Source organism: Podarcis erhardii (assembly GCF_964252035.2).
Source record: "Podarcis erhardii genome assembly, chromosome: 11".
Classification (NCBI taxonomy): Eukaryota; Metazoa; Chordata; class Lepidosauria; order Squamata; family Lacertidae; genus Podarcis; species Podarcis erhardii.
The window spans coordinates 9,768,213-9,794,028 of record NC_138501.1 but is presented as its reverse complement, the minus strand read 5'-3'; the positions used below and the strand labels follow the sequence as shown (position 1 = coordinate 9,794,028).

The window sequence follows — 25,816 nt, the reverse complement described above, 5'->3', positions numbered from 1 at the left end:
AAAAAAAGGGATGAGGCATTGCAAAATCTGGAGATCTGATGCAAGGCATCTAGGCTGCTGCTACTCTGAGAAATATCACAGTAGGATTCCCTTGACTGAGTGTCACAGGCTTTGAAAATGCAGAAGGAATTAAAAGATAGACATACTCCCTTTCATACCTTATTCAAGACAACATATGAAATATTATTGTTGATCTTCCGTGTGATGATCTCCCTTTTTCCTACCAATATATACAAAAAGAAAATCACCAAGTGCCATCCTATTCATGTTTGTTGTTATTTAGTCGTTTAGTTATGCCTGACTCTTTGTGACCCCATGGACCAGAGCACGCCAGGCACTCCTGTCTTCCACTGCCTCCCATAGTTGGGTCAAACTCATGCTGGTAGCTTCGAGAACACTGTCCAACCATCTCATCCTCTGTCATCCCCTTCTCCTTGTGCCCTCCATCTTTCCCAACATCAGGGTCTTTTCCAGGAAGTCTTCTCTTCTCATGAGGTGGCCAAAGTATTGGAGCCTCAGCTTCAGGATCTGTCCTTCCAGTGAGCACTCAGGGCTGATTTCCTTAAGAATGGATACATTTGATCTTCTTGCAGTCCATGGGACTCTCAAGAGTCTCCTCCAGCACCATAATTCAAAAGCATCCATTCTTCAGTGATCAGCCTTCTTTATGGTCCGGCTCTCACTTCCATACATCACTGCTGGAAAAACCATAGCTTTAACTATACGGACCTTCATGTTTACTGAGAAGTAAATCCCATTGCATTCAGTAGTGCTTACTCCCAGGTAAGAATGCACAGGATTGCAGCCTGGTTCAGATAAATGCCAAAATGGGAATCAAAAGATAAGCTTAGTGTCAAATTCACCATCCTTTTTCATCTGATGTGCAGATGCTTTCAAGTAGACGACTAATCTCTCTAGCTGCATAGATTCAGAGGCAATAGAAACTGCTCGGCCATCACATTTAGGATGAATTCACAAGTTGGGTTACTCACTTGAGCAGCCTAATTATCGCTAGATAATGTGAATATACCACAACAGAAAAAGCTAGTTATCTGTGGTGGTGTGGTGAATCATCGCTTGCCACAGCATTTTCTCAGAGCAAACAGGAAATACTCCAATTATCCTATAGTTAGATAAGAAAAACCCTTCTTAGTAAATGAATCATACAAAGGTAAATATGTCCAAGAACTATAGACACCACAGTTCAATTCTCTTCCTTTATCACTGTAAAAACCAAACAAACACCTGAAACAGTAATTTCAATTATTTGAGAACAAACATGAGATCAACAAATAATTTATCAAATTCCAGCATTCTTGTTGGAGTTCTTTTTTTATTTTTTTAGCATGTGTGGTTTTTCCAGGCCTACTGAACAATGACAAACATCTTGTGACATTTAAGAAGTGGTTTCAATACATTAATTTTTAAAGCTGTACAACTCTCTCTCTCTCTCTCTCTCTCTCTCTATAAATATATACAGCATTTATACTATGTTAACCTTCCAGCTACACATGAATAGTTGGCGAAAATAGATCAATGACATCTTTCAAGCATGAAACTCAAACCAAACATTTTGCCCTGGGTTTTGTTCAGGTGAGTATTTCAGTCCTTTAAGGGTTTTATTGCCATTTATCATCAGATATTTCACATCTGAACCAAGTCGGCTCCTGTAACAACAGTAAGGAAGCAAACCGACACCTGAAAAATAACACTAATTTAGCAATATGAACTCCCATTCATAATGAATATGAAAAATAAACACTTTTTTATTCCTGATGCTTGTGACAAACAATTTAAAAACATTCCTCTAAGTCATGGGTAGGCAAACAAAAGTCTGAGTGCCAGATCCAGCCCAATCGCCTTCTAAATCAGGTCCGTGGATGGTCCGGGAATCAGCATGTTCTTACATGAGTAGAATGTGTGCTTTTATTTAAAATGCTTCTCTGTGTTATTTGTGGGGCAGAGGAATTCATTTTTTTTCTTCAAAATATAGTCCGCCCCCCCCACAAGGTCTGAGGGACAGTGAACCGGCCCCCTGCTGAAAAAGTTTGCTGACCCCTGCTCTAAGTTGCAGCAAACTCCCTCTCAGCCTCTCCTTAAGGCTGAGGCAAAAACACAGCTTGATCTTGCAGTGACATAAGAAAATACAGTGGTACCTGAAACTGTTCTTAACCTGCAGCACCACTTTAGCCAATGGGGCCTCCTGCTGCTGCTGCGCCGCCAGAGCACGATTTCTGTTCTCATCCTGAAGCAAAGTTCTTAACCTGAAGCATTATTTCTGGGTTAGCGGAGTCTGTAACCTGAAGCGTATGGAACCTGAAGCATATGGAACCTGAGGTACCACTGTAATTGTATCAAAGGGAGGTAAGAATCGGAGTTATCTTTGATATGAAACCTCAAAGATTGCTTAGACATGCTTTGCTTTGACCAAGAGATGGAGAACATAGCCCAATGTATAGCCCAATTGTGAAAGCAGTCTATGAGAAATAGATAGTTCTTTGTGATTCTTTAGAGACAAAGCACTTTCTAATGACTGCATGAGCTTCTATTTCATATTTACACTGATCACAGAGGGGTAGAGGTGGGGCTTTTTAATAGACTCCCTCCACTGTAAGCTTAGCCCACATTTGCAAAGAAATTTGGTCACTGGAGACATGCCTAAGTATGATCAGTCTAGTGGGTTAAATACTTAAAATATACATTTTACTTGGGCAAACTGGTGAGATCTTAGATACGAAAATTTCCTTCCCATCCCCCCCAATATGTAGACTGGTTTTGCATCAGAATCAATCTGCAGCAGCTGCTAATACAATCTCTGTGTGGAGATTCTGCTAAAGAGTTTCCATGAGGATTTTTTTTAAAAAAACAACAACAAATTTCCACAGAAACCTAGATAAATGAGAAATACAGAGAACCAAAACTGGTATATCCCTCCTTATAACCTTCATCATGAAGTAAGTTGTAGAGATTTCGGCAAAAGGGGGGAGTTCAAGTCCCTAGAGGAGAAATATCACCCGGATGTTTCTTTTGCCAATACTGATTATTTCTGAAATATGAACATTCCCAAGATTCCAGGTAACTGTTTCTAGGAAGCTGGCAAGTTTCTATCCAAGGTTTCAAAGAAGCATCAGTCAGCGGCAACTTGTGGCTTTTGTTGCATGGGACCCACAACTGTTACCAAAAATAAATAAATTGTTCTTTGGGGTTTGTTTTTTTTTAGAGTGTTACTATTGGAAAGATATAAATTCTAGTAGCAAGAATATTCCTCGAGGACAGGAGGAGGTGAAGGGCAAAAGTGCAGTCTTCCTTTAGAAACTGGGTTGTAAAAAGTAATCCCAGCAGAGATAGATTAGCAGGGCAGAGTTCAGAGAAGGTTGGGTGAAAAATGACATTTATTGTGTCTAGTGGATTTTATGAAATAAAAAAAGCAGCTCTGTGTGTGCCTGAAAGTGGATGTAAGTTTACCTCACAGCTAGGGTGTTCCAGAAAACAGACACATTTAACAAAAACATAAATCATTTAACAAAAAGCATTGCCCTGCCATAAATAAAACATTCGACAAATCACAGAGAGCAGCACCTTTCAATAACTGAATGCACTGTTTTCCCAAAGGCTGTTACTTTGTTCTTAACTCCAGTAACTAAACCAAGGAACCAGGCAGAGGGCCTTCTCAGTAGTGGCACCCGCCCTGTGGAACTCCCTCTCCTCAGATGTCGAAGAAATAAACAACTATCTGATGTTTAGAAGACATCTGAAGGCAGCCCTGCTTAGGGAAGTTTTTAATGACTGATGTTTTAATGTATTTTTAAACTTTGTTGGAAGCCGACCAGAGTGGCTGGGGAAACCCAGCCAGATGGGTGGGGTATAAATAATAAAAAAAAATGTTGTTGTTGTTGTTGTTGTTGAATTTGCTGTGGGTGCTAGATGGGATATTGCCAGTTTTCAGCAATGGCTCTTGCTCAATTGTTAGGTCTGTGTTTGCTCTTCCACACTCCACGTATAGGACCACCTCTGATCACATGAACCAACCCAGACCCTCACCATCTGAGGCCATTCCTCAAGTGACTCTTCCGTGAGTGGTCTGGAGGGTGGCAACATGAGAAAGGACCTTTCCTGTGGTAGCCCCCCCTTGTGCAATGCTCTCCCCAGAGAGACTTGCCTAGCACATTCATTACATATCTCAGACCCTCCAAGTGTCCCTATTTCCCAGGGACATCCCTGATTTAGAGAAGCCATCCCGGTTACTGATTTGATCCTGGAATGTCCCACTTTTCCTTAGGATGTCCCTATTTTCATTGGAGAAATGTTGGAGGGTATGAAGTTATCCGACCCCTGAACCATCTGAAGGCAATGCTGCATAGGGAAGGGGCTTTTTTAATGTTTTATGTTTTATTATGTTTTTATATATGTTGGAAGCTGCTCAGAGTGGCTGGGACAAACCAGTAAGATGTGTGGGGTATAAACAGTAAAATTACCATTATGTCCCTATTTTCATTGGAGAAATGTTGGAGGGTTTGAGATCTTTAAGTGCCAGGAAAAAACATTCCTCTTCTCTCAGGCCTTTGGCTAATTAAACAATGTACAGCCTTTTAAACTGTGGGGAGGGGGACATTGTTTTTGTTTGTTACTATTTTATGTATTCTTGTGTTTTTGAACTGCCCTGTGATCCTCGGATGAACAGCAGTAGAGAAATTCTATAAACCGCTTGTTTACTCCTCTTCACATTTGGTATTTTACTACTGCCAATTTTGTGCAATTATTCTGAGGCTGTGCTTCAGAACCACACATTATGAGAACCAGATGGTGCTACCTGGAGAAGGGAGAAAGGGTCTGTGTTTGTCAGGAAGGCACGCTCGCTGGTCTGTCCGTTCTTCAACGTACCTGCTTCAAATTCAGCAATACCAGCAGCGACAATCAGGACAGCGCAGTCAGCCTGGGAGATACCAATAGTCATGTTTTTTTAAGGGGCAGCACCATATACTGTTTGCTTAAAATTTGGTGATGCATTCTCCTTTTTCTACTTCTGCACTCAGGAAAAAGGGGAGCGGAAAAGGAGCTGCCTTCAGCAATGCTAGAAGGTACAGATGGCATATTTGTCCTCAGAGAAACAGAGCAATCAGCAAGTAGAGACCACAGAAGAGAAAGCAAAACTATTATTATAGTGGAGGCCAGGAGTTGCCAGAAAGAGGGAAAAAAAACGCATATGCAAAGGCTTCACTAAGGGATTTGGGTAAAAGTCACATCCAGTAGAATTCATCTGAGCTTTGAAAATCTCACAGAGCTGAAAGAGGAAGTGGGAAGCCATTTTTCTAAGAGGCAATGCATGAGGGAAATAACATATGGTCCCTCTGCATGAGGGAAATAGTGTAGGCTTCCATTGCTTGAGTCCCCTTCTTATTAAGTAGGCAATTTTACTGTTATTCTTTCCAGATATTTTGATAATACCCAGAAATAAATGAAGCTGAAAGTTGGAAACCACTGTAACTTGGGGAAACAACTAGACCATGGGTAGGCAAACTAAGGCCCGGGGGCTGGATCTGACCCAATCGCCTTCTAAATCCGGCCCGTGGACGGTCTGGGAATCAGCGATGCATCTCTGGGTTATTTGTGGGGAATAGGAATTCGTTCATTTCATATAGATAGATAGATAGATAGATAGATAGATAGATAGATAGATAGATAGTCCGGCCCCCCACAAGGTCTGAGGGCCAGTGGACCGGCCCCCTGCTGAAAAAGTTTGCTGACCCCTGAATTACCGTATTTTTCGCTCTATAAGACGCACCAGACCACAAGACGCACCTAGTTTTTGGAGGAGGAAAACAAGAAAAAAAATATTCAGAATCTTAGAAGCCAGAACAGCAAGAGGGATCGCTGCGCAGTGAAAGTAGCAATCCCTCTTGCTGTTCTGGCTTCTGGGATAGCTGCGCGGCCTGCATTCGCTCCATAAGGCGCACATACATTTCCCCTTACTTTTTAGGAGGGAAAAAGTGAGTCTTATAGAGCAAAAAATACGGTAGATCTTATAGTTAGATATCCAGAACACTCAATTTAAGCATGTAGCTACTTCCTGGCTCACCACTCGTACTGTTAACCAATACATTACACCTGCCTTTTGTTTTTGTTTTCCTGGTACTGAAACATTTCCTTTTGTACATATTCTATGACCGCACACCAATTTTGCAGAAGCACTTATGTACTGTAAATATAATCTTGATCCTTTTAATAGATGATTATAAGAGACGTACAAGGTGCCCCACCTCCATATTATTCCACAGCAGCACGGGGAGCTTGGTCAGGCTGTGTGATAGTTGACATCCACACCAAACATTTAAAGTGCTGTTATACTACTTAATAGCACAGCTTTCCTCAAAGAATCCTGGGAACTAGTTTGCTAAGGGTGTTGAGAGTTGTTAGAAGACCGATAAAGTGGTATATGAGTGCTTTAAATGTATGTTGTGCATAACTTCATTGTGGTTGTCTCAGTGAGCTTCTCGGCTAAGCAGGGATTTGAACCTAGGCTGGATCTACACTGACCTTCTTAACATTATTAGGATGATATTGGATATCATTCTAAAATGTCGCAGGGCATACGGGTAAATTTAAAGCATTCCTTACCTTGTTTTGTCTGTAACAATGCAGTTTCCCTGCTGCCAGTTCCTGGTGGCTCTGCATTTTTAACGTCACAAGCAAAACGTAATGTGTCCATCTACATTATGAAAACCATTCCTTAACGCTTTCTTAACGTTATAAACCATAAGCGTAGATCTGCCGCTAGATGTCACCAACCAAACACAACTCTTTGCGTTACACCACAATGACCTTCTTTCACTCTCAAAGACGTAAGCTAAAGATATCTCACGAATCTCAAATGTGTGTCACATTCCAGATTTCACACTGAGCTGTGAGTGCAAAAAACAGAAAACTAACTAATTGTTAGCTCAGAGGTGAAGGCACTGTTTACAGAATGGCATCGAAAGGTGATGAGGAACTGTTAGTGGTCCTGTGGTTCTTTCTGCAACCTACTTTATGTACACGGGCTAATATTTACTTAAAACAGAATTTCAAATGCCTCTGCTCCGGTTTAAGTTGAGCTCCCGTGACAACCAGGTTCTGAATGTAAACCTTAGTTCTTAAGCGATTTCAAGCTACATAGGAAAGATCAGTTAGGTTAACAAAACATACAGCCCCTACAAAATTTCAGAATACGCTGTTCGTTAATGATTTCACAGGAGAATGCAGAAAACTGGAAAGGAGTACTGAAGTCTAGGAGATAACAAGCATATTGATTTGCCCTTTTTTACATCAGCTAGCAGACACCCACTTCAGAAGCTAGTTATAGCTCCTTTTAAACTTGTCCTCTCGGTCTCTTTTTCCATACTGCAGCTGCCTATTACTGCACCGCTCTCTTTCTTACTGAGCCACAGGGATGCATTTTCACCTCTGCACCACCTGTCAATACCATCTTAAGGGTTTCCCCCCCTTGTTTTGAGTGCCATCCACAGTTTCAGTTTAGTGCCATCTGTTACAAACCTCAGGACTCCTGAACACCACCTCCATTATCTGCAGCAAGATAATTTAGATATATATAAATCCCCTACTGCGTGTGCATAATTTGGAAAGCACAACACAATCAGAAAGCTCATTAAAAGGTTTCCTCCGTTGTTTTACTTACATTTCTTAATCCTATCTTGTTTGCGTTGTAAAGACAGAGCCAACTGGATAAAGACAACACATCTTTTCCTGCTGACTTGTGATGCTCGCACCATAAAACAATGAGATGAGACAATGTAATTAAGTGGATGTGCTGCATTCTGCTAACATGTCTACATTTGGTATCTTATGAGAAGGGGAAGTTGTCCTTCTATCATTCATTTTCAAAACTTTCCATTAACAGCAACGAACCCAAAGTATCACCAGGGGCAGAGGCACAGGGAGATGACATTTAATTCATTATTTTCTGTACTATGGGATTTACAGTGCAATTCTATAATCATAGAATCAATGAATTATCTAGTCCAACTGCCTGCAATGCAGGAACTTTTTGTCCACCGTGGGGCTCAAATGAACAACCCTGAGATTAAGAGTCTCATGCTTTTCCAACTGAGCTATCTGTGTCTACTTAGAAGTGAGGATGGGATTATAGGTTTACCCTGAAATCCTATAGTATCTCAGAGGGCATCTCCAGGGTCTATACGAAGCATTGGATCACCCTCTCCTAGGGTGGAGAGAGAGAGGTTTAGCATCAGATTCTCCTTTCCATGATTGTGGAAGCTTCTTCAGCCAATTGCACAATCATAAATACCTCCCTGCTAGAATCCTTGGGGGTTCCTATAGCCTGGCGTCCAAACAACTCACTTATCAATCACAGCTGTGACTTCACTCATTGACTATAAGAACTTACAAGTGGGAGTGGCCAGACTGGCTCATTTAACAGAAATTGCTTAAGGAGGGTACCTTCACATTATGTTTCATAGCTTTCTTTCTAGAAAGTCTAGAGACTCACTTGTAAAATGTAAGTTCAGAGACTGGCCCTGTTAATGGGTGTCAACGAAGGCCTTCACAGGCCAAATGGACCACCCTCCACTGACTTTAATTGGGGAGTAGGAGAAACAACAACATTTTATTTGTACCCTGGCCAGAGCTGGGCTCAGAGCAGCTAACATCATATAAATAATACTATATGCATAAAACCAAGCAATCAATCGATTAAAATGCATCCCAAAATTAATTCACATAAATTAAAACTGAAGTTAAAACTGAACAAATGATAATTCTCAGGTTAAAATTGAAAGCGGTTAATACTCATCAGGACCAAATGAATATTGAAAACAATGCAACACACAAAAATGCTAGAATTTGACAATGCGTTGTTTGTTGTCATTTTTTCAAAGGTATCCCCCTCAGTTAACGGGAGGTCGGCTGAATTCTGTGTATACTGGACATACCTATTAATCAGCCACTGCATTCAGTGCTCCATCTTTACAGTCACCTAACATAGATTTGAGTCTCCTAGTCTTGCACATGCTGAAATTCAATACCCATTTTATGATCCATGACACTCATTTAAATTTCTTAATGCAGTGAACTAGCAGCAAAACTAAAAAAAAAAAATCCCCTGTGGAACACAAAGTGTTTTCCAGTTGAAAACCTTGCCTCATTAGGCCACGCACATCACAAATCGGAGAAAGGTGTCTTCTCTCTTCTCACCAATCTCATTAGTTTTCAGCGGTTGTTAGCCTTCTTCCAACTTCTGCAAGGGGGGGTCCAGATGCTTTTGCAACTGGAAAGTAGAGGAACAGTAATGATGTTCTGAAAACAAATAACTAAATGTGAATCTTGGACCTCTTTGCCCTCTGCAAGAAAAAAAGAACCAAATTATTACTTGCATAGTAGCCTTTATGCACATGGTGCTTTACAAAGAATGAGAGCTTACAGAAAATGATTGTAAAGGGGTTGCAATCTAAAAGAAAAAACAAAGAGGACAAGAAAAGGAAATGGAGGTAGGAACAGGGATAAGAGAGAATTTGATCTGGTTTGCTTTGAAAGGCAAACCTTCCCAGTTTCCACAAAACATCCTTCTGATTTCTCCAAATGTCTCCAAATTTTGCAATGCAATTCTCCAGACAGGTAATGTGCACACAAATTTGCACACTAGGGTAAAGTGTGCATGCAAATAAATTTATTATTGAACATAGTAAGCAAGAATACAAAATGGGAATTGCATTGCATAAATGTGTCTGTTTGGCAAAATTGCATGCAAACGTGCACATTGGGATAAATTTGCTGATGAATTTTCAGAATGACTTTTTTAAAGACTGATGTGGAAATATGGAGAATGGAACTTCAAATTGGAAAAATGAGAGAAATTTAAATTAATAGATTTGCCCATCCATACACAGGTAAGGTATTGATTCATTATTCCCCCATGATAACTGCCTCCAAATTTTAGAAATTAAGAAGGCCAGGCAAAATTGGTTGCCAAGATAGGAACTTACAGTTAGAAAAAATCTCCTGAACAGTTTGGTTTGCCTCTGCCTTCTTGAGTTGAAAATCCTGGTTCACTTTTGCTCCAGTTTCTCCTGCAGAGATTGCTTTTCTTTCTTTCTCCTAACCATGTTCTTGTTACATTGTCACTACATTTTTAAAAAATATCTCCATTTTCTTATACTCTCTCTACACCCTTTTAAATAATGGCATTAAACTAGTTAAAAATAAACAAATGCATATGTATATATACAGTTAAGAACATAGAAAATTGCACAGAGAGCATGTAGGGAAAGGGGAGGCTGCCGGCAAAGCCACACTGCTCCCCCACTCACTAGGGTGCCCCTGAGAGGCTGGCGCCCTGGTGCAATGCACCACTAAGCCGTATGGGAAAGACAGCTCTGTTTCCAGGTCATGTAGCCAGCATGACTAAACTGCTTCTGGCGCAACAGGACAGCATGATGGAAGCCAGAGCACATGGCAATGCCATTTACCTTCCTGCCACAGCGGTGTCTATCTACTTGAGCTGGTATGTTTTCAAACTGCTATGTCTAGGTCCATAAATAGGAACACTCTAGAGGTCCCAGGCCCTAAGGAAGTCAGATTAGCCTCAACCAGGGCCAGGGCCTTTTCAAAACTGGCTCCAGCCTGGTGGAATGCTCTGTCTCATGAGACCAGGGTCCTGCGGGATTTGAGACCCTGTAAGAGTTGTTCTGCCTGGCCTTTGGCTTGGAATCAGCCTGATCCCCTCCCCCTCTTTCCTTCTGTGATGGGACCCCTATTTGGGACTTCCCTGGCTTTCTTCTGGCCCATGTAGGATCAGTCTGGATAGTTGGCCTTGGTGAAGATTTGACGTTTTCTCCCCCCAAACAGTTTTTGATCTGGGCTTTCATTGAAATGAGGTTGCATTTTAAGATGTATTTTAATCCTGCTTTTAAGTTGTATTTTAATCAATTGTTTTTATACTTGATGTTAGCCGTCCAGAGCCTTATTATTATTATTATTACAGTGGAACCTCGGGTTACATACGCTTCAGGTTACAGACTCCACTAACCCAGAAATAGTACCTCGGGTTAAGAACTTTGCTTCAGGATGAGAACAGAAATCGTGCTCCAGCAGAGGGAGGCCCCATTAGCTAAAGTGGTGCTTCAAGTTAAGAACAGTTTCAGGTTAAGAACGGACCTCCGGAACGAATTAAGTTCTTAACCTGAGGTACCACTGTATTATGTTGGCAGGAGCTGGGACAAAGCAATGGGAGCTCACCCCGTCGCACAGATTCGAACTGCCGACCTTACGATTGGCGAGACCAAGAGACCACAACACCACCACAGAGGTAGTATCATCAAACCAAGGCCCTTACCTGGACTCCTTTACAAATATAACCCAGTCAAAAATAATTTCCTCTCAGTCATCTCAATAAGCAAAAAGCTGGACTGCGCCACTAAGAGCAGGGATGAGGAACCTGTTTCTGGACCACATGGGATGATGGAAACTGTGGTCCAGAAACATCCAGAAGGCCACAAGGAGCAAACGAATTCACAAGTCAGTTGTAGCTAATGACCATTTTATGCTGATCTCTCTGTTAATAGAAGAGCAGAACGCAAGAGGCAAATTGCCATTTCAAAGCCACTTGGACTCGCCTCGGAAGTAATAATGCCTACTGTGTCTTTTGTGCAAGTTGTTAGAAGAGAAGTGAGACTGAGGGACAACGCACAGCCCTGGAAACATGCCGTCAGAGCCCCAATGTTAATGGAGACACGAGGAGCAGGCTGGAGGTTAGAGAAAATTACCCACAGCAGTTTGTAAAGCAGTAGGGGAAAACTAACACCGCAAAATTGCACCAAGCATGATTTACTCTATCCCAGCAAGTCTTCTATTGTTCTTGTCTTTACAATATTAGAAAATATGCCATTTTTCTTTTTCTAAAAGGGCCACCTATGGTGTTAATGAGTTCATTTCAAAGTACATTCTGCTACACAAACATTTAAAAAGCACAAGCAAGGACAAACAGCAACAGTAGATTTCTCACATTTACTTTTCTTATGTGCTTTGGGTTGAAATACCTCTTGGAAGAAGAAACGGCTTATGTTACCATGAATAAACTCCTCTTACTAATTGCAAACAAGACACTCTCTTAGGTCAATTAAAAATTAAACTAATTGGAATAGCTGAAGAAGATTTTATCTCATTACTATGCAGGCCATATTGCAGTCCACTATAGGGACTCCTTAATGGCATTTTAGGAAGGAGATGAAAAACCAGATGAAAGAGATCAGATGCCTTTATTGGCTCGGCTAACATAAAGTGACAAAAATGAATCATTCTGACAGTGGAAGAATAAAGTTTGGTCTTTTCCCTCACTCCCACCTGCCTTGATTACTCACCTTCCTTCTTCTAATAGGCTCACTTTAATGTTTAAACCGTATGCTTTTATGGGTATATTTTACACATCAATATTTCTCCTCATTAGAACCGCAGAACTGCCTCCAGTTTTGTGAATGGTTCCACCCCCAATGTTCAAATGGAAACTTAACACACCTTCAACTTTTTCAAAATGTGGATTGAAACAGGACATGGGGATCTAGTGCATGATGCTGAGACTTTATTCAAAATGGGCAAGCCCAGTGGAAACAGCTCCTAAAGATCTTAATTAATTCCTTAGCTTTCTTTTGCATATTTTTTTTACACTGAATGCATTGCAAGAATCATTATTCTAAGTTTTGGTCATTGCATTCATAATTTTGTAACTTCCAAATACATTTTTATTGATTTTAACATACAAATTATAGAACATATCACACAAATTATTACAAATACAATCTTATTGGACTTCCATCAGCACCTCTGATGATCTTCCGTCTTAAACCCTTCTTATGCATTACTTAATTTTGTATTGTCTTTACCATTCATAACCTATCCTCTCCCCGTCATCTTTTTAACAATACTTCCCATAATACTCCTCACAGAACTTCTTGCAAACCTACAAGCCTGGAAACAATTGCATGTTGGCTACAGTGGCACCTCAGGTTAAGTACTTAATTCGTTCCGAGGTCCGTACTTAACCTGAAACTGTTCTTAACCTGAAGCAGCACTTAACCTGAAGCAGCTAATGGGGACTCCCACTGCTGCCGCGCTGCCAGAGCACAATTTCTGTTCTCATCCTGAAGCAAAGTTCTTAACCTGAAGCACTATTTCTGGGTTAGCGGAGTTTGTAACCTGAAGCGTATGTAACCTGAAGCGTATGTAACCCAAGGTACCACTGTATATTGCAACAGAAACATAGTGTTTGGATGTCTACTTTGGGATTCCCTTGGGCCACCATACTTCTGGGTTTTCCTGGACATAACCGGGACTGGGCCCTCTGTAATTGCATCGGGGGGGGGGAGTGGATTTCCAGTAAGCGGTAAAATGTCCAGGAAATCCCAGACGTATGGCAACCCAGTGCAGCCTCCCCAACAACTTCAGTCACAGATACAGCAGCAACAGGAAGGCAGAAAAGGAAGAAAATGCCTCAATGAGTAGGATTTGTGGAGGGGGGGCTCGGCCCAGTATACCTGAAGGAGCGTCTCCACCCCCATTGTTCAGCCCGGACACTGAGGTCCAGCTCCGAGGGCCTTCTGGCGGTTCCCTCACTGCAAGAAGCGATGTTACAGGGAACCAGGCAGAGGGCCTTCTCGGTAGTGGCGCCCGCCCTGTGGGACGCCCTCCCATCAGATGTCGAGGAAATAAACAACTATCTGACTTTCAGAACACATCTGAAGGCAGCCCTGTCTAGTGAAGTTTTAATGTTTGATATTTTATCACATTATTATTATTATTATTATTATTATTATTCTGTTGGGAGCCACCCAGAGTGTCTGGGGAAACCCAGCCAGATGGGTGGGGTATAAATAAATAAATTTTTATTATTGTTGTTGTTGTTACTAAATAACTAGAGCCTGGCTGGGCAGGCGCCCTCCACTTCCATCGGGGCAGGTGGAGCAACTCATCAAGGGGACCCACACCTCCTACCCGGCCCTTCTCTTGCCATTGCCGAGCACTAGAGGTGGACAGGGCTGCAGCGCCATGCTCTACTTTGCCCTGTTATAAGAATATTAAGGTTATATATATATATTCATAACTGTATACATAAACCACATGTCTGAAACCCCACAGATTAGTTCCTGAACAAATTGACCTCCAATATTTCTCTGCAAGGTCAAAGTGGGGAAACCTCCCCATTGTCTCTTTCCCTCACAAATCCTGTCCTCACAAATCCTGTCTTAAGGGCATATTCAAGATATGAACAGGGTGTGAACCTGTGACCTGTGACCTAGATTCAGGAATTAAGTAGTTATAATAACAAAAGAGTGGCCAAAACCCAGATAATGCAATCAGGTAACTTGTCAGACAGGAGATAAACAACGCACTCAGATTTCTGTTGTAGACCACCTTTTCTGTGATGTAGGTATGATGTATCTGGGGGGTGGTCTTGGGTTACACCCCTTCTGTAATGTATGTATGATGTATCTGGGGGTGGTCTTGGACTCCAGGGCGGGCAATTTAAAATGTCTATATAAGGGTGGGCACACCTTTGTTCTGGGTCCTCCTCCAGTCTCCTGTGTGTGGGCGACCACCCTGTTGCAACAGTTAATAAAGATCAGGCTTACTAGCTGCTTTGCTTCTCAATATTCTCTGGTTGGTCTCTGTTATTTTCTCCTACCGATAGAGAACCTACAAAAGGACTCTATATGGGCTCTTGGGTACCCCATAAGGGGAAATGAGCAGGGGGTTTTTTATTTATAACAGCCCACTGAGCCGGGGTTGATGGGCCTTTCTTTCCTGCTGCCTCACTAGCCCAGGACAGCCTCACCCCGGCAGGCAGCCCGAGGGACCCATCGAACCTCCCTGCGGGGCAGCCGAGAGCATCCCCTCTCACTCCAAAGTATGCCTGGACAGAGAAGTTGTAGCACCGACACAAGATTTACCCACCCGGGAAGAATGGCAGATAAAACTGATGGACTATATGGAACTGGCGGGAATGACTGGCAGAATCCAAGACCAGGGAGAAGAGTTGGTGGAAGAAGATTGGAAAAAAATTAAAGACTATCTACAGAAACATTGCAAAATTAAGGAATGTTAGAAGGTTGTTGGAATGAGGTAATATGGTTTTAGCAGAAATGATATAAAGGAATAGGTTAAAATTGATTTTTTAATTGGTGAAAGACGAGAATTACAGTATATTAAGATAAATTATTAGGATAAAAACAAAGTTGGAAAGGATTTGCTGAAACATCTAATTGAACTAGAATACAAAAAAGGGAGGTGTGAGGAGGTCAAGGAAATAAGCAAAGGAAAGAAAGTTATGTAAAGGTTTGAGCTGTTTTTTTTCTTTTTCTCTAACTGTGTGTATTTTTTCTGTATTTTTTATTATTTTTTTCTTTTTTCTAATTTTCTCTTTGTAATCTTTAAAATTTGAATAAATATTATTATTATTTTTTAAAAAGAAGTTGTAGCACCTGCTGCAAGCCAGACTCAGCCGTGCGCTCAGCAGGAAATGCTCCGGGGAGGAGCGCTTAAACGTTAAAAAAAGTTTTGAAAAATATATTGAATTTTCCATAGCTTACCATCGCCATCTAGTGTGACATTTGTATATTGCATTTTGCAACACACTTTAAACCTTTTATTTGCAGCTGTATAGCTGAGTCCAGGGTCAGCATAATCAGAAGCAGCTGAAACCAGGAAGTGGGCTTATTAAATGTGTTCACCACTTCCCAGCAAAAGGCCCCAAAGTGATTTAACATCAAGTAAAAAATAGAAAAATACAAAAATACAAAAACAGATTAAAACCTTTGGTGCTGCCAAACTGCACAAGCTGTCTTTGCTTGCCACGGAAACTTGGTAGGCCTCTCTGGGGAGAGCATTTCACAAACTACAATCCATCCATAATATAGCTGTTTTCCATCTCTTGGTCAAAGCAAAGCATGTCTAAGAAATCTTTGAGGTTTCATATCAAAGATAATCCGATTCTTACCTCCCTTTGATACAATTAGCCTCTTTGAAAGCATCTTCTCTGATCCCCGCAGCTTCTCCTTCAACAGACTCCTGTCCGGCTACAATAAAAATGAAGTCAGCAATCAAACAGGTTTCAATTATGGTAAATTTTCAGATTTGCTTTACAAATGGCAAAGGAAGCTTAGAAAGCTTTCTTCGACACCTCTAATCCCCAAAGCAGGAAGAATTTGTATTCCATCTTGAAATTACTGAGAATACATTTCTTCTGCCAGGTTGACCCCAATTGATTTCTCCCTTTCTCTCTTTCTGGCATATCTTCTCACCTTGCTGTCCCTTATCCTTTTCCCCGCCTTCTGTAAATGGCTTTTTTTTAATCATAATTTTCTAAGTCTCAGGTTACAGAGAGATTTTTTTGTAGAGAAAGGCAAACAATACTTTTAGGGAGAAAGAAGCTAATTTCACAGGAGACCAAAGCCTTTTATATTTGCAAAGACATGTTCCTGTTCCTTTCACAAAGTAATAACAAAAGACTCGGTCCCATCCCCCCAATTACTATGGTTACAGTCTTAAGCTCACATAATAGAAAGCACCTGTCCACATCATCAGACTGCATGAATGGCAGGAGATTGCACAACACATGACAAGCTATGGCATTCAGCACTTTGCTTGGAACTGCAGCTACTGTAGAGGGGCAAGGTCTTTCCAATCAAGTGTCTTTATCTTTGAAACGTGCAGTGGTACCTCGGGTTAAGAACTTAATTCGTTCTGGAGGTCTGTTCTGAACCTGAAACTGTTCTTAACCTGCAGCACCACTTTAGCTAATGGGGCCTCCTGCTGCCGCCGCGCCGCCGGAGCACGATTTCTGTTCTCATCCTGAAGCAACGTTCTTAACCCGAGGTAATATTTCTGGGTTAGCGGAGTCTGTAACCTGAAGCATATGTAACCCGAGGTACAACTGTACAGCCTTCCTTTATATCCAAATCAAGCCATAGGTATCAAAATTGCATCAGGCTGGTCCAAAACTGGAACATCTGGCTGGCCATTTATGAGTATGGCGACATTTTCCCATCTTCGCCATATCAAGCAGTTGGTCCCTTACTTTTCCTGCCCTGACCTGGCCACAGTGATCCATGAGACGGTCACCTCCAGGCTTGACTACGGTAACTCGCTGCCCTTGAAACTGTCCCAGAAACTCCAGCAGGTGCATAATGCTGCAGCGAGGCTCCTCATGGGCTCCTTGCCATGGGAACATATCACCCAGTGCTCCACCAGCTGCACTGGCTCCCGGTGAAGTATAGGGTCAGGTTTAAGGTGCTGGTTTTGACCTTTTTGACCTTTAAAGCCCTATGCAGCCTAGGACCCTCGTACATACGGGACCGCCTCTCCTGGTATGTCCCGCAGATGACCCTAAGGTCCATGAATAATAATAGCTTTAAGGTCCCGGGCCCTAAGGAAGCCAGACTATCCTCCACCGGGGCCAGGGCTCTTTCAGTGACAGCTCCGATCTGATGGAATGCTCTGTCCCACGAGACTAGGGCCCTGCAGGACTTGATCTCCTTCCACAGGGCCTGTAAGACAGAGCTATTCCGCCTGGCCTTCAATTTGAATTAGCCTGCTCCTCTATTTCCTTTTCCCTTTCCTCTTCTATGAAGAAACCCTTTCTGGGACCCCACATTTAAATTCTTCCCTGGTCTCCTTGCTGGCCCTAATAGGACCAACTTGGCCAGTTAGCCCTGGTGATCATTTGATCATTTTATTGATATTGATAATGATGCTGATGTTGTATTTTATGCTGTTTTGAAGTCGCATTTTAATCTATGTTTTATATTTGCTGTTAGCCACCCTGTTTTTAAACCGGGAAGGGTGGGGTATAAATAAAAATATATTATTATTATTATTATTATTATTATTATTATTAAATAAATGTGCTTGAAACTCAATAACTGACTTGTTTGAAATTTTATCAGTACTTCCCAATCTTATCTCTGCCAAAATGATTTTAAAAGACATTGCCAGCGACTTGTTTTCTTTTTTTCCTAATACAGATAGGTAGCCGTGTTGGTCTGCCATAGTCAAAACAAAATAAAAATTCTTTCCAGTAGCACCTTAAAGACCAACTAAGTTAGTTCTAGGTATGAGAAAGCTTTCTATCTGTATTTGTTTTTTTCCTAAGAGATGCTTCTCTAAATAGTCAGTGGATTTCAGATGAAAAGGTTAAAACAAAAGTAAACAGATTTCAAGGGGGGAAGCTAAAAATTATTTTTTAAAAATTATTAACCTAGATTTTCAAGCTAAAAATTCTGCAAGTGATCCTTGCTGACTCTTCAGACATCAAAAGAAAAGTACCGTGCAGGAACATTGCTGTGGCAGGACATAACTTTTTGAATGTGACCCTTGTGAGTAGCCCACAGAGATGAAAGGAAGCTGTACAATAGAAATGCTTGATGGATTGCATCCCTGGAGTGGATTCATGCAGAATATCAATGGTGTTGTTTTCACTTCTGGAAGTCATTCCAGCATGGGAGCAGCCAAGATTGTAAGCAAGGAAGTTAATGGTCTCAGCTACAGGAACTTCCAATATCTTTGGGGTTTCTGAACTGTTTAATGTTACAGGATCTGCCACAGTTCCTGGTTCACACTTGCAAGCAAGCAACTGCCAACAAGAATGGGGTTCATAGTCCACAACATCTTGAGGGTACCATGTTGGTTATCTTTGCATACTTAGTGGAAATTCACTGGGACTTCCCTTTGGGTAGATGTGCCTGGATTACAGTGTTACTCTACTTTGAAAGAATGCTTCCAGGGGCACCTCTAGATTGTTAGACTGTACATACCAGAACTTGAGGCTCAAGCATTTAAAGTGGATTAAAGGGCTCTGTTTACCTATAAAGGGCTCTGTTGCCCTAGCACAACAAACAGACTTTTTGCAGTTCGGAAAGTGTTGGGAAAATGCTCTCAAAAGTGTAGGAGGCACAGGTTATTAATGGGAAGACAGGCAAGCACCCCACAAGCAAATCAGAACTGATGCAGGGAGAATGCTCATTGTCAATGTAACCACCCCATAAGCAAATCAGTAAAGGGACCCCTGACCGTTAGGTCCAGTCGCGGACGACTCTGGGGTTGCGGCGCTCATCTCACTTTATAGGCCGAGGAGACAGTGTTTATCCGCAGACAGCTTCCAGGTCATGTGGCCAGCATGACTAAGCAGCTACTGGCGAACCAGAGCAGCGCACAGAAACACTGTTTACCTTCCCGCCAGAGCGGTACCTATTTATCTACTTGCACTTTGACGTGCTTTCGAACTGCTAGGTGGGCAGGAGCTGGGACCAAGCAACGGGAGCTCACCCCGTCGCGGGGATTCGAACTGCCGACCTTCTGATCGGCAAGCGCAAGAGGCTCAGTGGTTTAGACAACAGCGCCACCCGCAAATCAGAATGAATCCTAAATAAAGGCCAGATATCATCTTACTGACATGTAAGCTTTGTGCCAGCAAATCGGAAGGAATGCTTGATAAATAGGTCATCTAGGGGGGACCCAGGTTAGAATTGCCAAGTGGCTTATTTATTTATTTATTTATTTATTTATTTATTTATTGGAACACAAAGGAAAGAGCCTGACATGACTTTCATCTGACTGGAAACTGCAAGAGAATGCAAGAATAATGGGTCTGCATCATCTGTAACTCGCACAACAAGGTCCTGTCAGAATAGGAGCAGAAATGTATTAACATTCTTTGACAATAACAGTACGCCAAGGAGTGTAAGGAACATAGATGTATGATAATTGCCCCAAGGCAATTAGTGCTTCAAGAGATAAATTAATTACTACAGACACCAAAAACAAGGAAGCCAAAAGGTAGTTCCAGAACTCAATTATACAGATTTTCTTTCTAAACAAAGCATGATAAAGATTGTTACTTCCTCCAAGCGTAGTCAGCTGTAACTACAGCAATTAAATTATAAATGATCTGTCTGACCCATGTACCTATTTTTAAATGTCTCAGGATAATCCATAAAATGTAAGAAATAAAGCCAGCACTAAATAATAGGAAGGCTTTTATACATCCAGGCGCAGCACAGTCTAGATCTAATGTGACCTCTGAGTGGCCAGGTCAGCCAAAAAAAAAAAGCTTCAATGAGCACTTAATCTTACCCAGCGAAACAAGCTCAATGTAAAACCCAAGGCAAGAGGAGAGCAATAGATAATGAACTTCACTTACTAAGATAATGAGCTCTGTTTTCTAAAGGGATAATGAATGGAGTTAACAGCATGGACAGGGGTAGCCAAGGTAGTACACACAAGATCAGGGGTCAGCAACCTTTTTCAGCCACTGTCCCTCAGACCATGTGGGGGGCCGAACTATATTTTGAAGGGGGGAAATGAACAAATTCCTATGGCCCACAAATAACCCCTGTACAAAATGCTGGTGGACCACAATTCCCTTCAGCCCCAGGCAGAATGTCCCTTGACCAGGGATGAGAGTTGTAGTCCTAAATCAGGCATGTCCAAAGTCCATTTTGGGGAGTCAATTTAATCCGGCCCCCATGGCAGTATATGTTCTGGGGCAAAACCCTTTAAAAAGATTGCAACTTCAATCCTAAAAGAAGCTCAACAACTTTGGTTGACCCTCATGCATGTTCACTTCATCAAATCTGGCCCTCTTTGAAAAAAGTTTGGGCACCCCTGTCCTAAATCATATGGAAGGCACCATAATCACTACCAGTCCAATAACTTTTTTTTTCTTTGAATGCCTGGTGAATACCCTTTTGCCATAACACAAAACTGCCCTTAATTTCCAAAGCAATTTCCATGGCTATATTGCTTCACCAGATATGGGATAGTGACTTGGACAACATACTCCCTGACTGTGTGGAGGTTTTAGGTGCAAGCAGAAGGCCTGAACGGGGCTTAGATCTTTTGCCCATCCCAGCAGTGCAACTCTCTGCCCCTCTTCTTCCAATCCACCCGTTTCCTCCATGTCCCGCATGAATCACTTCTGCCTCTCAGCTCCAGTACAATCTTTCTCCTTGCACCACTGGGCTGATCAAGTTGTAGTCCACATCTGGAACGCACTGCATTGCCTACCTCTGTTTAATACGATTAAGTTGTGGAAAGGTTTTAATTAAGGGTGATTGCTCTCGTGTGTGTGTGTGTGTGTGTGTGTGTGTGAGAACAACCCAGTGGCCCCCAGGAAACTTGAATGTTGGGGTGTAAATTCAATAAGTATAAATATATAAATGAAGGTGGAAGAAAAAACAGCTGGAGTTTATGGAACATATGCCAATCAAAGTTCTACTGTTTCAGGTGCTGGAAGTAAAATGATTCCCTCGCCGTACTCTAATTCCTCTTGGGTGCTTTGTAGTAACAATTAAATTCTTGCAACTGAAACTGATTTCATCTTTTCGTGGCCTCTTGGTGCATGCAACCTGTACCAGAGGGCTGTTCATAGCAAATCACGTTATATGAAATGCTGTCAGCACATATGATAAATGGACGCTTTTCTTTTTTCCTGAAGTGAAAAGTTCTCAAGTTCCAGATGGCGTTTAAATGTCACTGGTCAAGAGGAAAGGAAAGATAATTGTATTTTCTTTTTCAGCATTCTTGGTATGTGACTAACCAAGACTTACTAACTTTGTTATTTACCCCTCAAGAATAATGATTTATTGGTGACTACATTCTTGCTTGCTTGCAAATCCTGAAGACACAATCCAGGCAAAATTAAGCTCTTTTAAGTACCACTAATTTTAGTCACCACCATTTCAAGAGGGGCTTGAAATTTCAAGACAAAGGAGATGGTGTTGGACTTTCGGAGGAAGAGAAAACTAGCCCCGCTGTACATCAGGGAGGGCTGTGTGGAGAGAGTCTCTTCCTTTAAATTCCTAGGAGTTTATCTCAGTGAAGACCTTACTTGGAAAATAAATACAACCCGGGTGGTTAAGAAAGCCCAACAGAGACTCCATCTCCTCAGAGTATTGTGGAAGAACAATGTCAATCAACATTTGATGATCTCCTTCTACCAGTCAACAATAGAAAGTGTCCTTTCATACTGCATCATGGTGTGGTACGCTGGTTTGACACCATCTGTTATGAAGTGCCTACAGAGGGTGGTGAACACAGCACAATATATTATGGGCTGTCCTGTGAATCTGCTGGATGAAATAGCGGAAGAATGTTGCCTCAGGAGAGTGAGGAAAATTCTCAGGGATGATTCACACCCTGGCCGGCACTTTCTATATCAGGCAGAAGATATAGAAGCATGATTAGTTGCACCAACAGGGTAAAGAACAGCTTCTATCTGTGGGCTGTTAGGCTGCTGAATGAAAAGATAACAACAGGGCAACTGACTTTCAGGTTTGGTGGGTGTGCGGCAGTAAACAAGGGGAATTAAGACTAAAAGAGCTGAGTGGGGGGTGCTCGTGTAATCTCACTGTATACAAGTTGTACAAGTGACAATATTTCAATTTCAATTGTCTCCCACAGCAGTGCAATGATGGAGTCCAAGGCATCTCTCCCCCCTCCCCCAGTCTCCAGCCAGTCTGCCCAAGATGGATCCCAGTTTTCCTTCCTTCTCCTCCTTCCCAGAACACCTTGCTCAAGACTCTCTTTTCCTGTCACCTCACCCTCAGTTGCCCTGGAAACCTACCAAATCCCCTGTCTCTGTTCACACCTCAGGGCAAGGGAGAAGGACAGTTCTCTTGCATTGCCAATGGCTCTCAATGGCCCTCTATTGTTTCTTAATGGCCCTAGCTTGGCCAGGTCGGTCTTTTTGCATAGACTAGCTCAGGAATTCAACTGCAGCATGCATTTTTCTCCCTTCACATCCCAAATAATCAACATCCTACCATTTATTAAGTTCTAGGCAGGGGTCAGCAAACTTTCTCAGCAGGGGGCCGGTCCACTGGCCCTCAGACCTTGTGGGGGGCCGGACTATATATTTTTTTTGGGGGGGGAGAATGAATTCCTATGGCCCACAAATAACCCAGAGATGCATTTTAAATAAAAGGACACATTCTATTCATGTAAAAACACGCTGATTCCCAGACCGTCCGTGGGCCAGATTTAGAAGGCGATTGGGCCGGATCCAGCCCCTGGGCCTTAGTTTGCCTACCCATGTTCTAGGGTTTGGGGGGGTCCACCTCCCAAATCTACAACACCAACTTTACCAGCTGGCTCCAGAGTTGAAGGGGTCCTTGCCAAAAAAAACCCTCCATGTTCTGGACTTTTCTATTGGCCATGGCTGGTTGGTATGATGAGCCACCATTTAAAATTCCCCACAGTGCTCTGGGTTGTCCTGAATAGCTTGACTCTAGAAATTGTAGGAATTTAAAATGATGTTTACTTATAGCTCAGTGTGATGTTCTGAGGGGAAGCATCAGAATCCCATAGGGGGATATTGCCGCTTGAGGATGATGGGTCGACACCAGGCCTGTGTGTATAGCATTGCAGCCTTAATTGTACATGACATGGGTATTTGCTATGTTTATGTGGTAGTATAAGCTGTCTGTTCAACCTTTTACCTGCCTACATCTGCTGAGTGTCATACAAATGAAACAACTTCACAGCCACACAGGTTATCAGTATGGTTTATTGAACGAATGAAAAAAATAACTATGCAAAACAAAATCATTTTGAAAGTCTACTGTACACATACAAAAAAAAGTTACGACAGACTACAAAACAACTAAACCGTCATAAGAGAAAGTGAACTTATGGCTGTGACACTGAAACAAAATAAAAATATTTTTATAACAGAAAAATACTGCCAGTTCAGGATTAACAATACTAATGAAAAGTGCCTAGTTTTAAAACATTACTCTAGCTTTTTAAAAGCTGAAACGTGTTTCCTGAGCTCTTTTTTCTCTTATAGTTCTAACAAATCTCTCAAACCGTAATAAGCTACTTGTCAGAAGAACTGCCGCTGTGTCATAATTTGGGTTGCCAACTTTTCAGCTGGCAGCTATAACTATGTCTTCAGCAGTAGCTTAATATACACCTGTTATTGGCAAGTGCTGAAGCTGCTTGCAGCAAGAAAAAAATCATTACCAGCTGAACTCTGCATATCAAGTTGCTGTGAAATACACAAGAACAGGCCAGGCTAGTTTTTTCTACTCAGTTGGCATACTTAGCTATTGCTCTTAATGAAGATTTTGAAAATACAATCAAACACATTCCCAAATGGCAGTTCCCGTTTGTGCTCTATATCCCAAGCCACCCAGGGATGTTTAGGAAGCAGCACTGGATGAGGTAAACTCTTGCTCCAACAATCACAGCAAAAAGGCCCTGTTTCTTTGTTTACTCTGTTCTAATTTACTTTTGCCAGAGCCATGCTCAACTGCAAATTGCTTTCTTAAACCCTCCTGCATTCAGAAAGGTTTGAAGCTGCTGTGAGAAGACTCGGGGGGGGGGACAACGACACCCCAGAACTGTGCACACATCTGGCATATCCGTGCAGAATTCTGCACTGCAGTCTCTATATTTCTGACAGTAATTTCAGCTGTAAGGCAGCATGGGGAAAAGACAGTTCTGAACAGCAGAGTAAACACGTTAACTGCAAGCAATCACCTTTTCTCCGAGGATACAATTACAGGGAAATTGCCATTAGCCAAGGCTCTGTTCAGACAGAAGCTTTCCCTGGTGACTGTCCCACTAAATAGGAAGTGGGAGAAGGCACTTCTAGGAAATGGTATCAACTGAGCACCGCAGTCACTGATTTGATAGTGATGGTGTGCTGATCCCACCCAGCTGGGGGATTGGTATAGTCCTCTTGTGAGCTGTAAGTGTCAGATACACTAGTCCTGGACACCTGGCATTTGCAGCAAACCCTCTGCTTGGAAAACAGCTTTAATTAGGCATTGATTCTTACAGTGCTGCAGTAGACCGGACACATACACAGAAATGGTCAGTACAGAAGGGAAGATCTTAATTCAGATGCCTGTTTTTGGTCTAAAAAAATTACAGTGTCTCACGCATTTTAAAGAATCGACTATTTTCACATAAGAAACATTTTGTAATGGTAGACAGAGTCACATGGTGAGTACAACTACCACATCATAGCCTGGTTATTTGAAGCTAATGCAACAAAACTCCCATAAACACTGATAGCTTTTTCTTCTTCTTCTTAAGAGCTTATATTGGCACTTAATACTAAAGATGTTTTTCCCCATTTGTTATGGCAAAATTAAACCTTTGGGTTCTCTGATGATGTATGAATCCCAGACCTCATATTTGGATACTAAGTGATACTTTTGTAGTGTAGCAAGGAACAGTCTCTGCAAAGAGAAAAAGAGAAGTATACTATGTTAGTTGTCAATCTCTGAACGCTCGTAGCTTACTGTACTTGGTTAGGCAGGTCTTGAAACAATTGCAGGAATAAGCTACACCCTCCACCCAAATCCTCTAAACGTTTTAAATTAATAACTTTTGTTGCAAAGAGCATTCCCTACACATGGATATACTGTCTCCACTTTGAGGTGTTGTAAATCACTACAATCAAATGGTATATAAATTTTATGAAATGAATAAATACACATAAGCTCCACACAAGATGTCAGACACACAAAGAGAAGTAATCAAGGTGCTCTGCACAGTTCTCTACAATCTATCTGATCACTAGATTCAGTTCTGAGGACCACCATTTCAGATATATAGTAAGTATAATAATAAAATTGGGGAGGGCTATAATGGCCCTATAAGACATCCCATATGAGAAAATAATATGTTTAAGGATGTGGGAAAGATGTAGTATCCCTATTTTCAAAAAATTCTGAAAGAAAACAACTGATCATGCTATTCAGAGAGAAAAAGAAACAATGATCTTAAGTTACAAGGAATTAGGGGA

General features: G+C 41.8%; 1 protein-coding gene across 1 annotated transcript in view; it reads right to left on the bottom strand.

Annotated features, from left to right (window-relative positions):
* Window positions 1–23,545: 23,545 nt before the first annotated feature.
* LRRC2 (leucine rich repeat containing 2) overlaps window positions 23,546–25,816 on the bottom strand; it is an 83,858-nt gene continuing 81,587 nt past the window's right edge. Inside the window, exon 9 of the mRNA XM_081880554.1 lies at window positions 23,546–25,247. Coding sequence (XP_081736680.1) covers window positions 25,198–25,247 — 50 coding nt within the window. The 3' untranslated portion in view covers window positions 23,546–25,197. The remainder of the gene's footprint in view (window positions 25,248–25,816) is intronic.